The 13,241-nt window shown below is 42.2% G+C and overlaps 1 protein-coding gene across 2 annotated transcripts in view; it reads right to left on the bottom strand.

The window, feature by feature from the left end:
- Positions 1-13,241, bottom strand: part of DNAH7 (dynein axonemal heavy chain 7) — a 249,692-nt gene that overhangs the window by 20,945 nt on the left and 215,506 nt on the right. For both annotated transcript variants that reach the window (XM_082689009.1, XM_082689010.1), the window contains 3 exons: positions 9,080-9,241; positions 4,142-4,327; positions 2,497-2,634 (listed from right to left, as the gene is read on the bottom strand). In XM_082689009.1, the coding sequence (XP_082545135.1) occupies positions 2,497-2,634; positions 4,142-4,327; positions 9,080-9,241 (486 nt within the window). The remainder of the gene's footprint in view (positions 1-2,496; positions 2,635-4,141; positions 4,328-9,079; positions 9,242-13,241) is intronic.

Genomic DNA, 13,241 nt, shown 5'->3' with positions numbered 1-13,241 from the left:
AAAAGACCCATAGTTAATATCATCCTCAATGGGGAAAAACTGAGACTTTTCTCCTAAGGTCAGGAACATGACAGGGGATGCCCACTATCACCACTGTTGTTCAACATAGTACTGGACATCTTAGCCTCAGCAATCAGGCAGCAAAAAGAAATTTAAAACATCAGCAAGGAAGAAGCCAAACTTTCACTATTTGCACATGACATGATACTCTATGTAGAAAACCCAAAAGACTCCACCAAAACATTGTTAGAAATAATACATGAATTCAGCCAAGCTGTAGGATATAAAATCAAAATACAGATATGTTGCATTTCTCTACAACAATAATGAAGCAGCAGAAAGAGAAGTCAAGGTGTCGATCCCATTTACAATTGCACCAAAAACCATAAGATACCTAGAAATAAACCTGACTAAAATGGTAAAAGATCTATACTCTGAAAACTATAGAACACATATGAAAGAAATTGAAGATGACATAAAGAAATGGAAAAACATCCCATGCTATGGATTAGAAAAATAAATATTGTTAGAATGTCTATACTACCCAAAGAATTTACACATTCAATGCAATCCCTATCAAAATACCACCAGCTTTACAGAGCTAGAACAAACAATCCAAAAATTTGTATGGAACCAGAAAGACCCCAGATAGCCAGAGGAATGTTGAAAAAAAAAAAAAAAAAAACCCAACAAACCCAAAGATGGTGGCATCACAATTCCATACTTCAAGCTCTATTACAAAGCTGTCATCATCAAGACAGTATGGTACTGGCACAAAAACAGGCATGTGGATCAATGGAACAGAAAAGAATCCAGAAGTGGACCTGCAGCTATATGGCCAAGTAATCTTTGACAAAGCAGGAAAGAATATCCAGTGGAAAAAAGACAATTTTTCAACAAATGGTTATGGGGAAACATGGACAATGACAAGCATAAGAAGGAAACTGGGCTACTTTTTTACACCACACACAAAAATAAATTCAAAATGGATGAAAGACCTAAATGTGAGACAGGAAATATCAAAATCCTAAAGAACACAGGCAGCAACCTCTTTGACCTTGGCCATAGCACCTTCTTACTAGACATGTTACCTGAGGCAAGGGAAACAAAAACAAAAATGAACTACTGGGACTTCATCAAGATGAAAATCTTCTGCACAGTGAAGGAAACAATACGCAAAAGTAAAAGACAGCCTATAGAATAGGAGAAGATATTTGCAAATGACATATCTGATAGAGTATGATCCAAAAGCTATAAAGAACTTATCACACTCAATACCCAAAAAACAATAATCCACTTAAGAAATGGGCAGAAGACATCAATAGACATTTTTCCAAAGAAGACATCCAGATGGCTAATAGACACATGAAAAGTTGCTAAATATCACTCATCATTGGGGAAATACAAATCAAAATGACAATGAGATACCACCTCACACCAGTCAGAATGACTAAAATGAACAACTCAGGAAAAAACAAATGTTGGTGAGGATGTGGAGAAAAGGAACACTCTTGCACTACTGGTGGGGACAGAAGCTAAGTGCAGCCACTCTGGGAAACAGCATGGAGGTTCCTCAAAAAGTCAAAACTAGAGCTACCCTATCACCCAGCAATTTCACTAAGAGTATCTACCTAAAGTATAGAGAAGTACAGATTTGAAGAGAGCGCAGGCACCCTGATGTTTATAGCAGCACTATTGACAGCAGCGAACTATGGAAAGAGCCCAAGTATCCGTTGCGTGACGCATAGATAAAGGAGATGTGGTGTGTTTATACATATGTGCACACATATATGTACACACGCACACAGGAATATTTCTCAACCATCAAAAAGAATGAAATCATGCCATTTGCCATGTCGTAGGTGGAGCTATAGGGTACCAGGCTGAGTGAAATAAGTCGGTCACAGAAAGACAAATGCCATAGGATTTCGCTCCTGTGTGGCATTTATGAAACAATATGGATGAACTTAGGGAAGGAAAAATAAAATAAGACTAAAACAGACAGGCAGGCAACCCATAAGAAACTCTTAACCATAGAGAACGAACGAAGGGTTGTTGGGGGCGGCGGGGGATGGGTTAGATGAGTGATGGGTATGAAGGAGGCACTTGTGATAAGCACTGGGTGTTTTAGTGGTGAATCACTAAATTCTACTAAAACCAATACTACACTATATGTTACCTAACCTGAATTGAAATAAAAACTTGGAAGAAAAAGAAAATACGATGCACTTGAACACGGTTTCTGTAAGAAAGGCAAAATGGAACTCCTAGCAGCTAAATGATCCTCAACGATTCTTTCCCAGTCAAAAGGCTGATGGGGAAAAAGAAAAAGCCAACCGAACCATATGCGCGTATACTTCATGTTTAAATTCATATTTAAGGTACATAGGAATTTTCATCTTTTCCTTAAAATGGTTCTCCGCTGGAACAGATGGCCCACGCTGCTCGGGCAGACTCCCTTCCAGCCGCAGAAGTGGTTCCTGCTCGAGCGCATACCTGGGTGAGGAGAATGTTATCAAACAGCAGTTGAGTTTCCGACTGATCTTTGGTGATATCGGCGTTGGCGTTCATCCCAAAGATTTCTGGGGCAGGGTTCAGCGGCAGAGTCTTTGTGTATTCGATGTAGCTCTTGTGCTGCAAAGATGAATACCAGAGAGTCAGGAGGTTAGAAATCAATTATCCTGTAGAACTTTCTCTCTGAGAAGAGAAAATTTCCAGTACTCGAGTTATTGGGTGGATGAGCCTGTGGAACTGGACTCCAAATGCTTTCATTTTCTTTCAACCTGGTCCAAAGTTAAAAAAAAAAAAAAAAAAAAAGGAAACATTTAGGAAGAAAAAAATAAAATGTCCCATTCAATTGGAATGGATTTTAAAATGGAGAGAGGCATATCCTGGCCACCTTATTTAGACAATTTCTTCCAGAGAAATTTTTCTGTGCCACATTTACTGATGATTGTTCTTCATTGATTGCAATAAAAATAATTTTTTTCTCTTTACTCTGATTTTTCTATTTCCTCGTGTGATAAAAATCCATGTAATTCAGAAAAGTAAACATTACCCACATGCTTATTAACCTGAGATAATCACCATTAACATTTCTTTTTATGCATATGCACACACATTCTATATTTTATTTACATGGACTTCTGTCAAAATTGCAAACCTTTCTTCAGGCGCACACCGTCATACCAACACTTATAGACACATATGGTGGGGGGGGCTGGGGGCCTGGTCACTGACGGTTTCTCAACATGGGTCATGTTCCATACACCTGACTTCATCTCGCCTTTTTCTCACGTGAAATCCTGATACCCCTGGTTCCACATGTGGGCCTCGTCCACTTGTCTAGTGACCGAGGCTCTGGGACTGATCTTCTCCTCATCCCTTTGACATCTGCTCTCAGCTAGCATTAACCCTAATGGCCTATGTGGTTATGGTATGTGCCTCTGATGTAGGTGGTCATAGGTTTAACTTTCAATACATGCCCTTCTGACTTTTGGGGATAAAATGAGAACCAATTAAGTAGCCCTGGTGGTCCCTGGGCGCCTACTGTGTGATCATGTGAAGGCAGATACTGCATCTTCCACTAGGCAGCCCTGGAAACAGGAGCATCTCTTGGCAGTAGATGGTTCTGTAACTCTCTTCCCCTTTCTATACGTGTGGCCTTGGGCAAGTCATTTAACTTCAGTCAACCCGCTTTCTCATTTGTAAAAAGGGCTGAGTAATAAAACCGATGTTAATTGGATGCTCTAGTGAGATAATTACTGTACTGCTTTGTAAATAAGTAAGCATGATCAAGATATTAACTATTCTTGTTAACATCATTTTGTAACCCTTCTCGTGTGTATTTCCATTTTAACTGGGGACAATGTCTTTTTATCAAAGGGTCAGATTCATGACGATAGAATTTCAGGTCACTAAGAAAGATCTTCTTGGGCGAGTGGCGTTTCTGAAAGTCCTCACATTAGAGCAAACAGCAAACCACTCCCTACGTACGCATGAGGTTTGTTTCAAGAAGGCTGGAAAAAGCACACATGATGGTTAACCAAAAAAATGAGGCCTCTGGGGGGGAAACAGTCACCACTTTATCAGAGGAATTTCAGGTTTTACTGCTTTTCGTTTTCTGGAAGGGCGTACTTACATCGCCAGAAGGAGGAACGAAATAGATGCCGCTTGAGTCGAATTTATAGCTTGGGTTTTGGACTAATTCTTTGTTGAAGAATTTGTTCAGAATGCTGTGCAGCGTGCGCCGGTCCCAGTCGTCGGTCACGCGGCCCCCGTAGTTGCACTCCCCTGTCATGTACCGCAGGGCCTCGTACGGCAGGTCCTGGAACCCAGAGCTCCAGTCACTCCACCAGCGGAGTTTCCAGCCGCGTGCAGAGCCCCGCAGAGCTGTGACACCTGCTACGCGCCGGACGCAGAGTGAGCGGGACCAGAATCCCACCCCTGAAACACTGACCTTGCTGACTGCCATTTAACACAAACCCAATATAATTCAGAGATAATCAGGATAAATTTCCTGCGGTTTTTATATCCCTCTGGGTTGGACAATTGGAATCCCTGTACAGGCAATTTTGCATATGATTTTTTACCAAAGCTCAGATTGTAAGATATCTTTTACCATTTCATGAAATACTCTTTTAAAATATTTTAATAATTTAAGCAACAGAGGAACATGGGGGAAGGGGAAAAAACTGAGAGAGGGAAGCAGACCATAAGAGACTCTTAATGAGAGAACAAACGGAGGGTTACTGCAGGGAGGGAGGTGGGGGAGGGGCTAGATGGGAAATGGGCTTAAGGGGGGCACTTGGGCTGAGAGCTGGATGCTATATGTAAGTGACGAACTCCTGAAACCAGTATCACACTACATGTTTACTAACCAGACTAAAACTTGAAACAAAAAAACATTTTAAAAACTATCTTCTAATATTGAACACTTCAGTCACTCCTAATTAACTGCTGTGTTAAATTACGTTTCATTAAATATACATTTCTTAAAATTTCTAATGATTCTTTGATTCTTGAAAAGAAAACTACTATGTCAAAGATACAAGAGTTTATAAAAAGCAATTAATTAATGTCACTAAGCTACTTTTTCTTTTTTTTTTAAGAAGGCTCCATGCCCAGCATGGAACCCAATGTGAGGCTTGAACTCATACTCTGAGATCAAGACCTGAGCTGAGTGAGATCAAGAGTCAGACACTTAACTGAGTGAGCCACCCAGGCGGCCCACCAAACTGCTTTTCTGAAAGGCTATAGTAAATGTAGGAATCAGTTTTAAAATGTTTGCTAATTTGTTTGACCAAAGATAAGTAATATTGTGTTAATTTGCTTTCTTAGAATATCAGTGGAATTTATAGTTTTTTCATGTTTAATAACATGTGTTCTGTGAACTAGCCTTCTACCCATTTTTTCAATTAAAGTTTTAATAGATTTATTATATATGTATTATAATATATAATATATGTTACATATTATATATACATAGTATATATAAACTGTTTTACATTATCCTTTTTAATCAAATTTTTGGAAATATTTTTTCCCTTTAGTTTGCTTTTTTATTATATTCTCTGATATGAAGAATTTTTAAATGTTTATGAGTGCAAAAGTATTAATTGTTCATATTGTAATGTGTTTTATCATCAGCATAAATACTTAAATATCCACCAGCAATTCAGAGCATTCTATGTCTCATTGCTCTCAACAAAACTGAACATTATCACTTCGGGGAAAAAAACCAATGGTTAAACAATAACATTGTTTAACTCCATGTACATTTTTAAATTTTTAAAAATATTTTAAAAATATTTTTTATTTTTAGTAATCTCTATAGCCAGGAGAAATTTACTGAATTATGAGTTGGAAGTGATAAGACTTGTTATTTGTTAGAACTAGAATAAAAGGCAGAGAATTTAGGAGAACTAAATGTTATATCAGTGACCGTATCAGTATCAGTGACCGTTTTTCCACAAGACTTTGTGGAGAAACAAACAGAATCAGGACGAACTCCAGCATGTTTCTGTTCTTCCAACTTCAAATGTGATGGGAGTTTGATCAGATGCATGCACTGCCTGGACTTGCCTTGCTAACCTCATAAAAATGAATCATAGCAAGAAAACTCACTGGCAAAGAGAGTAGGCAGTATATGAGGTAGACCAAAGGTGAACCAGCTGGCCTCTGGGAGGGCCTCCTGATGCAGAGGAAAGAGGAGAGGGGGACGTGTTTGATCACGTAAAAAGGGTTAAACCTGCCAACCTGCCGCAGAACTGATGGTAAGATGTTCTTTCTCTCAGCAGCTTGATCACAACCAGCCGGTCACACTGGGGAGTGCATTCTCCCAGGGGCCCAGGGCTGCTGGCTGGGGTTGTAGAAATCCTGGCAGCTTGCTGCTGGGCCCTCGGGGATGAAGGTTGAGACCATAGATGGAGGGAGTATACGTGGAAGCAAAGCCGGAAGTCAGCAACTTGTACGCAAGGGTGTACACAGAGTCATTCAGTTTTGCATTGCTTATTAGCAAAAACTAAAAAGGAAATAGAATCCTAACAGTGAGCAAAGGGGGAATGCTGCGTAAGCAGCCATTAAGCAAAGATCTCTGTCTACTTTGGAAGTTGTCCACAATATATGCAGAATGAAAAGAGCAAGCTGAAAATGATTGTGTGAATACGATTATGTTTTTCAGAAAAAAACTTGTGTGTATATTTTGCTTATGTATATATGACTTATATGCATAGAGGAAAACTTCTGCACAGATATGTCCTAAGCTATGAAATTGGTTGCTTTGGAGTAAAAGTAGAGTGAGAGGGAGGGGTGGGCCTTAAACACACACACACACACACCCCTACCAAAACAGGAAAAAGAAAGCCACTGTCCATCTGCCAAGCAGATTATATCTATTTACTATTATTTTCTTCTTTTCCAGCTTAATTTTTCCTATGTCCTTTCTTTAACCCAACAGGAATTACTTGTTTTTTTTTTTCTAATAGCAAATAATCAATAATCCTATCATAATTTATTGAATACTTCTATCTCCTATTCATTTTATTTTTTCTCTTTATTTTTCTTTTGAATTCTAGTTAGTTAACATATAGTGTAGTATTGGTTTTAGGCGTAGAATTTACTGATTCATCTCTTACATATAACACCCAGTGCTCATCACTGGGTAACGCTGGTGTTACATATAATACCCAGTACCCATCACCCATTTACTCTATCCGCTCCCTCACCGCCCCTCTGTCCTGTTCCTGTTAAATGCTGCAATTACAATGCCGAATCCTACATGTGGTATTGATGCCATTCTTATTGAGAGCTTGAAGATCTTTCCACTCATCATGATTCATTCATAGGACAGACACTGAGTCACCTACCTCCTATACATATTTAGGCACTAAGTATACAAGAGTAAACAAATCAAAATCACCATATAGTCTAGGACTCATAATCTGAGAGAATGTGTTCTGCTCAGCACCAAAATTTGTCATCCGCAGTGTCAGACATGCATCAGCAGCTCTGTCAAGACTTCCCGAGCCAAGTGGGGCCAGGGCACGCATGTTTCTGGTTACTGAGCCAGAGTATGTTCGGGGAAGGGTAATGGATGATAGGCAAGTAGATCACAAAAGACCAAAAATCTGGAATCACCTCCTGCTTTCATCCATGCTCACCTACAGCAGTAAGGATTCTCAGCACAGTGCTGGACAAAGGACACACAACCTAATGCACGTAGAAATGTGCCAAGAGGAGGCACACTTGGTCCTGAGTCTGAGACGGTTGTTCCAGAAAGACTCGCCAAGGCGAACAAAGATGGCGCACAGGAACAGGCACTTGAAGTAGAAGGAAAATATATGAGGAGGCTCAGAGATTCGAACAGCACATCATAGTGAGAGCAAAGCAGGGGATTGTGGGAGAATGACACAGCAGTCCCCACTTGTCCGCAGGAGATGCGCTCCAAGTTCCCCAGTGGATGCCAGACACCCCCGAGAGCTGGGCTGCCCATGTGCACAAGCCTATGACAGAGTTTATGAGTCAGGCACAGTAACAGGTTAACAAGGATAACATAGTAACTAATAATGAAACAGAACAACGACAACAATCTATTGTCATAAAATGCAAGTGAGCGTGGTCTCTCTCCAAATATCTTAGTGCACTGTATCCATCCTTCTTGTAATGAAGCGAGAGGATAAAATGTCTCCGTGATGAGAGAAGCGGGAGGAATGACACGGGCATTGCGAAGTAGCATTAGGTACGACTGACCTTTTGGCAATACGTCAGAAGGAAGAGCCTCTGCTCCCAGACTGCCCCTGACTGCAGGGGCCTGAAATTGAGGACAGCAAAACCGAGGAAGAGAGGGCCCTCCGGTGTCGGACATGGGCTCGAGCAGGGAGGGGGAGGAGAGGGTAGTAGGGTGTGGCTCGGGAAGGATAAGGAGTAACTGAGTGTCAGTGACTCTCAGATTTCTAGCTTGATGTTGGGTGGGAGTTCTATTACTCTGATGCAGGAAGAGACTTGAAAATGGGTCCTGGCAACAGTATTCCTTAAGATAATCGTTCCTCATTCTGTTGTTTTTCCAAAGTGTCCCCTACTTCTTGACCTGCTCTCCAACCACTGACATTGGGTGGTCACCAACAGTCAATCCTTAGTTCTTTTCTTGGGCTACAAGGCCTTCCTTTTAAATTTCAGATGTTCTCGGGTCTCTCTTCACACTTTAAGAAAGTAAATCTCTGGTTTGTGCTCACTTCCTTCTCTTGGGCTATATTTTTCATTTCAGAGCCCGGTTGATTTATGGTCTTCCCAACTCCTTTCAAAATAAGTATAATACACTCACTTCTTAGATTCCCACACATTTATGTGTCAAACAGAAATGATAAAATATAGGTTCCTAATAGACAAACCAGTGTCCTAACCACCTACAATAGCAGTTATGATATCCTGTTATAACAAAGTATTACTTAAGATGCTGTTGAGAATTATTCATTATTCATTTTATAAGAGTAGAAATTAACCGGAAGTCCCTGCTCACTATACAAACACAATGTGATAAGGAGCAAAATAAGTCATGTCCTTGCTGTGGTTTTTACGATACCTCATACTGGTTCAGGAACATGTGGAGTTGCTGTACACTGATTCTTAGGTCAGTCTCGTTGAACTCATAAGGAATATTCCACCCCAGGGGTCCAAATTTCCGCCTCTCTTGTACCAAAGCATGAAAGAAACAGAGGCCATAAAGTAATTTCTTGAATTCCTCCTGTAGTGAAAAGAAATGGCACCACATCATTTCCCTCCTAACATTACATTATACTCACCATTTTTTAAACTGAAAGTAACTTTTTGTTTCAAATATATCCATCCCAAAGTACACCAACACAGAATTCACTATTTCTACAGGCTACTGAGGCAAAAATATGTCCATTCATACACATGTTCAGTAGACACACACAGCTATGGATACCAGGTTTTTAGAGAGCACAGAGAGCTTGTCTGTTTAGCGTTACTTGATAGGCTGTTGGCGGTTCCAACCAAAGCATAATGAGGCAAGAAGAATGAATTCCAAAGCCTGGTTCCAGACCACCACGGAGAAATTTCAAAGGAGACAGTTTACACCAATTAAGCAGCTCTACAAGAAGGACTTTCAGATTAAAACTTTACAGCCTCATGACTTTCCAAGTTGCTCTTATGTAATAAGAAGTCTTACAGTTACTTTGAGCGGCAAAGCCAGCCTTGAATCAGCAATCAGAACGTGCAACGCACCCTCCACGAGAATGCTCTAAAGTGGTCAAAAAAGAGTCTGAGAGAGGATTTGTGACTATTTCCTTGACAAGAGCGGTGGCTGTGCTGGGAGCCCTCTGGCCCCCATCCCCAAGGGAGAAAGCAGCACGGGGTGTCTTCTTAGTCCAACCAAGTGAGAAGGAATCAGTGGGGTCCGCCAGAGAGCTGATGCACATTCTCTGCTAGGCTAGAGGGAGACGTGCAACACTTCTGCCTGACAGAGCGGAGCCGCGTAAGGCTGCAGGCTCATGGGCTGGGAGAGGGGAACCGGGGTCCCGCTCCGATGGCGATGGCCGGCCAAGCCGGTGCCCAGCCCAAGGAGCGGACGGGGAGTTGGGTTAAGAAAGTCAGCCCCGGGCGCCCCGGCCGGCTCATTCCGGTAAGTGTCTGAACCTGGACTTCCCTTCAGGTCATGATCTCAGGGTTGTGAGACTGAGCCCTGCGCTGGGCTCTGTGCTGGATGTGGCGCCTTTTTAAGAAAAAAAAAAAAAAAAAGGAAAAGAAAGAGGAAAAAGAAAGTCAGCCCGGGGTCCTTTGAAACATTTTTTGGTCAAGAGGACTTGCATCTTGGGGTGAGAAAATCCCTGCGTAGGAGCCTGTATGAAGTGAATGACCCGACCCCCAGCAGACGGGGTCCGGAGCGGTCCGCTGAAGGAGCGACGGGCCGGGGCAATGGAGTCACAGTCGGAGGATCCAGAAGGGGAGCCCAAGCAGAACCCACGAGAAAAGTCACAAGAGAAAAATTCAGCTTTAAACCCCTGCCAAGTCCAGAGAGCCCCAGGCCATCGCAGCCCGGGCCCAGAATGCGCCTTCCCCCCGCCCCGGGGCTGCGCGAATCCAGACTGAGCGGCCGCCTGCCCGGGCGTCACAGAAAGAGGGACACCGACTCTGTCCTATTCTCCCAACAGCAGGAAGCCCACGGACCACAAGTCCTAGCGACGCTTCTGGAGAATCAAAGCCTACATTTTACGTAAAAGCTAAGTATAATTAACATACTACCCTACACTTTCTGATTTCTGAATCAAGGCTGGCTTCGAAGTTAAAATGGCCACAAGTCATGTCATTATGTGACAGTAACCAGAAAAGTCATGATGTTGCCCAAAGGTTTATCCAAGAGCAGATGGAAATGTCCCCTGTGGAGTAAACTGGAAGGGGGAGTGGAGACAATACAAAATAGCATCAGTTTAACCAAAGAGGTAGGGAAAAGCGAGGTGACAGGTGCTCTGTGGGTTTGGGAACTATTTTACTTCATTTCATTTCGTTTCATTTCATTTCAAAGTAGGCTCCACAACAAGTGTGGAGCTTGAACTCAGAACCTGGAGATGGACCCCGAGTTGAAATCGACTGAGCCACCCAGGCGCCCCTTAGAACTATTTTATATATGTTGCAGAACAGAGCAAATCGGTAAACGCGCCGATGATGTGAGAGCCCGGTGCCCAGTGTAGAAGAAGGGACCTGCACATATGGAATGAGGGAAAGTAAGACTGAGCCCTGGGTGATCCGGTGGAAGTCAGATATCCTGTTACAAATTCTCACCTCTGAAGTGTGGGAATGAGAACGTACGTGTGCATGTCCTTATCTTAGGCACGTATGGGTGTGTATGTATTTGTATGTGTGTGTATGTGTGTGAGAGTACGTGCATATAAGTTTTCTCCCCTGAAAGGACCATGAGCCAAAAACAAGGCAGTAGTACTGAGCTCGTCTAGAACCCAGATCTAGGTCTCTAGAACAAGGACTCCACAGAAGACCTTGGTTCTGTGGCTGGTTCCAGGGTTGAATGACAGATCAGTCTGCAGCACCTTGTGCTAAAAAAGTAAGAAGCCTAAGTAACACGATAACAACAACAACAGCAGCAGCAACTATAATAGTAATAAATGATGGGACCTAGTACAGAGGGGCCGGCTCGCAGGTGCTCTGCTGACCAAACTGGGGACAATTTGAGCCAAAGACTTAAGGATGGTAATGACCTGTAAATCACTGGGAGAAAAAGCAAGGAATTTGTGAGTCCATACAACAACACATACGGAAAGGGGGAGGTGGGAGGGCTGTTGCAATTGAGAGCGGCAGGTGTCAAATACGGGTGGAGCTGGAGTTGGAAATATCACAGGAAATTACTACATCAGGCAAGGTACTCCACTGACACTAAAGCTGGGCCGGGGGTGCAAGCCATTGGCGTGGCTTGAAAATGTGTCCCCAGAGACTGATGATTAGTTGCCAGGGGCAAAGCTGTGACTACACACTGAAGAAATCAGAAAGATGCCACTTTCTCTGGGTGATCAAAATTCGTATCAGTAGTGAGGGATACATGGATATTGTGTACCTCCCAATGGGACAGTCTGAGGACACAATTTCACCAATGTCCTATTTTGGCTAAAAATGTGTAACTTGAATCTAATTGTGAAGAAATACCTGACAAGTGCCAAAGGAGAAATGTTCTGTTAAAAAAAACAAACAAACAAACAAAAAAAAACAAGAGGAGATGAATTCTTCAGAAAGGTTCATATCCTCAAAGCCAAAGAAAGGCAGAGGCAATGTTCCAGATTAAAGGAAGCAAAGAGACATGGCAACTAAGGGTCATTCTAACCCTAAACCAACCTGCAGTGAGCAGGGAAGGTGCCCTAGAGGACGTGATTGAGTCAACGGACAAATATGGGACACAGGAACCTCGACAGTGTGTCCTTGCCAAATCCACTAAACCAATAATGACACCACAGTAAGATAATATCGCTATTCTTAAGAAATAGACCTCAAAGTATTTATTTAGGGGTGAAGGGTTGTGGCATATCTACCTTACCCACCAAAGCTATGTGTTAACAGGAGGTGAATTGGGGTAAAGGGCATAGGACTGTTCTTCATCCTACTTCTATCCTCGCCACTTCTCTGAAAGTTTTAAATTATTTCCCAGTAAGAAGTCAAAATGACAAGGATGATGTAATCTTTTGGCTTTTGAGGAGATTGGGCTTTTGGATTCAATTGTGTTTCGTAAATGCCCAGACTTCCAGGATGTGTGACTTCCATGGAGAGACCCTCAGATCTAGAAGAAAGGGAGTGAAATGTTGCCAAGGGGCTTCTGTGCAGCCTGTCACATGCGGACAGGCCCTCACCACCTCCCTGCGCGGAACCCACTCTGTCTGGTCCCAATCAGTGCCAAAGCTACTCAGACAGCGGGTCTTAGAAGAGCAGGATGACATTGGACTTGGGTTAAAACATAGGTGCTCACTCTCTTTCAGGACCTAATACTTTTGTTTAATCCAAGTCCTTCTTTATTTTTAACGTTTTCTTTGGATGTGTGCTTAAACATATCCCGATATCAAAAGCATGAGCTGCTTAATGGCAAAACTTACCAAGGTTCATAACCCCTCTTAAAAAGAAACTCTTCCATTTTTAATTATGGTAAAACGCTGTGAAACCATTTTAGGTCACAGACACTCACACACAGAATTCTAATCATGAAAGCAGTGGGTGGTTTCCCTGCTTGC

The sequence above is a fragment of the Mustela nivalis genome, assembly GCF_964662115.1.
Source record: "Mustela nivalis genome assembly, chromosome: 11".
NCBI lineage: Eukaryota > Metazoa > Chordata > Mammalia > Carnivora > Mustelidae > Mustela > Mustela nivalis.
This window is presented reverse-complemented; position numbering and strand designations above follow the sequence as displayed.